Source organism: Alosa alosa, chromosome 15 (assembly GCF_017589495.1).
Source record: "Alosa alosa isolate M-15738 ecotype Scorff River chromosome 15, AALO_Geno_1.1, whole genome shotgun sequence".
Classification (NCBI taxonomy): Eukaryota; Metazoa; Chordata; class Actinopteri; order Clupeiformes; family Clupeidae; genus Alosa; species Alosa alosa.
This window is the reverse complement of record NC_063203.1, coordinates 1929375-1934660: the sequence shown is the minus strand read 5'-3', so window position 1 is coordinate 1934660 and position 5286 is coordinate 1929375. Positions and strand designations below refer to the sequence as shown.

The window sequence follows — 5286 nt, the reverse complement described above, 5'->3', positions numbered from 1 at the left end:
CCACATGGCAAGCTGCCAGAGAGAATATACATTCCCAGAACCTGTGTTTCTGCAGAGAAAAAAATGTCTTTTTACATGCATCATGGCTTTTGGTGTGTATGGAACAAATGTGGGGGGCTCTATAAGTCAACCTTGAATTAAGTTTTTTTTTTACTTGCAAAAAATGTAATATCTTCTGATTTGAATATGGTTGAAGTATAGGCTAGAGGTTTTCCCACATATTTTCTTGAACAAAACCATATAAAACAAGGTGTTCTCTTTTTCCGTTTTATAGTCAAATGTGTTGCTTTAAGACAAGGTTTAATCTACCAATTTCAAATGCAGATGCACACATATAGTAAGCATACCTGTTTAGAAATTCATATTTTGCTTGGAGAGAAATCCTTTCAGATTCATTATTTTTGCCTTAATCGCTTCATTTATCTTTCCTGTCCTGGCTCCATAAATCACTGGATTTAATACAGGGGAAAGTATTAGGAAATAGAGAGAGAGCATGACTCGAACTGTGTATGGAACATGACTCATGTCAAACCTACTTTGATAGAGTTCAAATGCACATCCAATAAAAAAGCTGCATATTGATATCAGGTGTGGTGTGCAGGTATTCATTACTTTAGTTTGCCCTTTTCTTGTGAACTGAAGACAAATTAGAATTATTCTTACGTATGAATAAATTATAATAAAAAATGGCAGGAGGACATAAATAAATGTCATAGTTGTACTGTATATGTTGTTGCTTGTAGTGTCTGAACATGCCAGTTTTACTACAGAGTAGTTGTCACAATAAACTTTTTCAATTATGTTCCCACAAAATCTTAGACTTGCCGTGATTGAGAGGGTAATGGTAACCCGACCAAATGGAATGAGCCAAATGAAAATGATGCATATGATGACATTTGAAGGGGACATTAATTTCTCGTAGGTTAAAGGGAAGCATATGGAAATGAACCGATCATAAGCCATCATCATTAAATTCATCATTTCACATCCTCCATATGTATTAATAGAAAATATTTGGACCAAACAGGCGATCCAGGATATTTGAAATGATCCTGAAAAGATTTTGGTTACAATAAAAGGTGCCAGGCTAGACCCACCATACAAGTTAATGCATGCTAAATTGCAAATAAGGATATACATAGGCTTATGTAAAGTTCTCTCAACACTTACAATATATATTATTAATAGGTTACCAAATATGATGACAGGATACAGTAAAGTCAACACTGTGGCAAAAATGAATCTTTTATCGTATATTCTGTGATAGGCTTCTAATGTAAAAGTTACATTTGACATTTTCCAAGGATCCTATAATGTGCTGTGCACAAAAACATCTACCAGACCTGTCAGAAAAAAATAAAGTCAAAATTATTTTAGAACATATTAACATTCATTCTTTCATTTGAAGTAAACCTGACTATTTTAGAACAATACATTTTGTCAGCATTACAATAAGCAATTATTAAATAACTTAATTAATTACAATACCTGCCGAATTAAATTCAGAGAAACATATATGCAAGATATCTAAATCTAGTGTTGTAAAAGGTGTGTATAATCCTCTATATATATACGTATCAAGAGGGAATAGTCAGAGGTGGGACCAAGTCACAAGTAAGTCTCAAGTCTTAACGCTGAAGTCCGAGTAAAACAATTATAATCACAAGCCCAAAGACAAAGTATCCTTTGTTCTCTTACTGAGGAATAGTAAGAGTGAATACTGGTTTTGCATTTTTTATTGTCCTGACAGTCATGCTAATGAAGCAACTTTAATTGAGTGATGGGTGAGGTACACATGTGAGGTGTGTGTGAGTTAGGGAGTGTGTAGATGACTATTTGGATGGGTGAGTGAATAGCTTTTACAGTGTGCCATAATGTTTCCATTCATCATATTAAGAGTTTATATTTCAATATTAATGTTGGTAAATTAGGCAATAAAAGCATAAAAGCCCCAACAAATATACTTAATTTTTATTTTGTTTAATCTAGTGTCATGTTAAATTTTCCATCGTGGAGATGATCAAATTAACAGTAATACTTCCTGCTCTAACCGTATCAGGCCTACATAAGACATTGTCTAAAAATTGTGCATGTGTATACAATATCTGTGTGTGTGGCTGTGTGAGTGAACAAATAACATCTATGTGAAACTACATACAAATATTATGAATGAAATGTGCACTTTGGAGGCAATCCGTGGTGTGATTAACTTTAGTTGTTCCCCGCTCTCCCGCTCCAGTAGGAAGACGTGCAGCTATCCCCTGCCCCCTCCTCCACCTTCCGTTAGTCTTATTGTTAGTCTTATTTCACTTTCTAACTTGAGAAGAGACAAGTTTAAATAGGAAAATTAGTCTTAGTCACTTTTAAGCGTGGATGCTAGGGGGTGAGATGCTAATTGTCTAATCCGATTCAATGATTGCCAGACTCAGAATGGCTGGATGAACTGGAGGTAAAAATCAATTGTTTAACTCGAGGGGGAGGTGGAAAATGAGCGTAATTCCCCAAATGGTGGAATATTCCTTTAAGATAATAGCCTAATAACATTGATTGTTTTTTAAATTAAATAAAAAGTATAAATTAATGGTTTAAAATGTGTTTTGATAGATATAGACAGATAGATGGATAGATAGATAGATTCCTTTATTCATCCCTAAAGGGAAATTATGGTGTTACAGCAGCAATTAATAATATAAACATATGTCACATAATACACATAGGCCTACAAGTAAAAAATAAATACAATTGGATTTAAAGTCTCTGTGCAAGTGGTTGCAAACTGTGCATTGTTCGTTCCTATGGAAGAGCAGCTCCAATGTTAACTCCCATAGAGCTAGTTTTCAAAAACATATTATGAAGCCAAATCAGCAAAGTTATCCATATACCGGTAATGATCTACAAACTGTCAAAATGTCAGACCCTATTTTGCCTGCTTTTAAAAAAACGAAATTGCTCTTTTCGTTTCAAAAATGGACTACAACTACAAGTCACGTGACTTTACCCTTTGACATTACTCATTGTAGCATGGTTTGTTTATTTGCCCGGTTAGCTTTGACACTTAACACATCTGCCAGCACAACACAAGTAACCCTAACATAAAGGTGATCACCACGTGATTTACATCGCTCTCTTACATTACAAAAATATCTTAACCCATTCAAGCAAATTGCCATTTTGATCAGTTAGAGATGAGCTGCCCAAACCGGTGAAGTCACATGCAACTGTGGTTTGTTATCGCCATGTCTTGAATTTCCCCTGGGGATCAATAAAGTATCTATCTATCCATCTATCTGTCACAAAAAAACTCAAAACAAAGAATACTGGTCCTAAAAATAAAGTATGACCAGTAGAAGGCAAGGGCGTAGGTTTGGTCTCAGCTTTGGTGGGGACATCCAATATATATAGTTTAGGATTGAATATGTCTATGAATTTATGTGACTCTAAATTATATTTGTATTTCTTTATTAATGCTTAACTGTAATTGGAATTCTTTTGCTGTAAGATACCAGTGCCTTAATGGCGATTTCCTTTGTTATTTCAGACTGTTGGCAATAGATAGATAGATACTTTATTGATCCCCAGGGGAAATTCAAGGTCTCAGCAGCAGCATACATACAACACAAACACATTCTTTAACAGCAGAAAGAGTAACTAGAAATGCAATTCCAAGGAATTACCAGTGCATGAAAATGCTAAAGTTGTGATGTAAAATATCATGTATAGTTAAAACAGATAATACAGAGTTGGTTACTACGGTGATGCTAGGATAGACATGGTGGTTGCATAGCTTAATAAAAGTTGATAGTTTAAAAGTAGACTGTTTAAAAGCTGAATGTAGATAGTTTAAAAGTTGTTGATAGCTAATCATTTTTAGTAGTTATGCTAACTAGCATGCTAACATGCTAGCATGTTACTTAGCTAACATGCTACCATGTTACTTAGCTAACCGAGCTAATCATTTTTAGCAGTTTTGCTAAAAATGCTAACTATGCTAACCATGTGACTTAGCTAACCTAGCTAATCATTTTTAGCAGTTTTGTTAAAAATGTTAACAATATTAGCAATGCTAACATGCTAACTTTGCTAACCATGCTAACTAGCTACAGTGGGTAGGAGTCATAGTTGATGAAAAGTGTTGACATAGTTGATGACAAGTTAAAAGTTGTTGATAGACAGCTAGTGAATGTATATGTAGATAGTTTAAAAGTTGTTGATAGACAGCTAGTTTAATAGATAGATAGTTTACTGATAGTTTAAAAGTAGACCGTTTAAAAGTTGAATGTAAGAAGTTCAGTAGTTTAATGGGTTACATTGTTTAACAGTGGATTATTGTAGTGAGGACTTTTATTTTGAAACAGTTTTGGGCAGAGGAAACAGTTGAATAGGATGTGTAGTCTTAATTGACCCAGATTGTATGCTTAAAGCCTGAGGCTGCAGGTGGCCTGAACACCTGCCATAGATTCTAATTGCTTAACGGCCGTATTATGGTGTCTGTCGGCAATGTTAAGTCTATGGGGATTTTAAAAGTTTTTCTTTAATAGTTTAAAAAGTATAAAAAGTTTCAAAGTTGAAAAGACATAGCAGCTTCGTCCGTTTGAATACCCTCGCTACAAAGTTTGAATGAAGTTTCTAAGTTAAACTGTTCAAGAGAAATAGCGTCACGGAAAAAGTGGTAAAGCGGAATAATAATAACTAGAAAAGCATTTCCTGAAGGAAATACAGTGCATGAAAATGCAAAAATATGATGTAAAATATCATACAGAGTAAAAAAAAAAAACTATATTGGTTGCTAAGTAGATGAGGTTTAATATAGTTGGAATGACTGAACAGTTAAATAGGTGGATAGTTTAAATGGTTAAATTATTTAGGTAGATAGTTGACGATAACTGACAGTTGGAATGGCTCTAATGTTTGCTAGCAGTTATGCTAACCATGTTAACAAAGATAATAATGTTAACCAAGTTACTATGCTAACTAGCATGCTAACACGCTAGCATGCTAACTATTTTAACCACGTTACTTAGCTAATCATTTTTAGCAGTTTTGCTAAAAATGTTAACTAGCATGCTAGCATGCTAACTATGCTAACCACGTTACTTAGCTAATCATTTTTAGCAGTTTTGCTAAAAATGTTAACTAGCATGCTAGCATGCTAACTATGCTAACCATATTACTTAGCTAACATAGCTAATCATTTTTAGCAGTTATGCGAACTATGCCAACTAGCATGCTAGCATGCTAACTATGCTAACCATGTTACTTAGCTAACTTAGCTAATCATTTTTAGCA

The 5286-nt window shown here is 34.2% G+C and overlaps 1 protein-coding gene across 1 annotated transcript; it reads right to left on the bottom strand.

Annotated features, from left to right (window-relative positions):
• Positions 1-351: 351 nt before the first annotated feature.
• On the bottom strand, positions 352-966 carry LOC125308561 (olfactory receptor 1468-like). The gene is made up of 2 exons (XM_048265126.1): positions 822-966; positions 352-503 (listed from the first exon to the last, which is right to left on the bottom strand). Exons 1-2 carry the CDS (start codon positions 964-966, stop codon positions 352-354), a joined length of 297 nt encoding a protein of 98 aa, XP_048121083.1.
• Positions 967-5286: the final 4320 nt, after the last annotated feature.

What these genes read in the sequence shown, in the direction of transcription:
- LOC125308561 (XM_048265126.1), bottom strand. Translation starts at nt 966, where the DNA reads ATGATGGCTTATGATCGGTTCATTTCCATATGCTTCCCTTTAACCTAC. An exon ending in TACCCTCTCAATCACGGCAA is followed by an intron (nt 504 to 821) that starts GTCTAAGATTTT and finishes TTCCATACACAG; the next exon opens with TTCGAGTCATGCTCTCTCTC.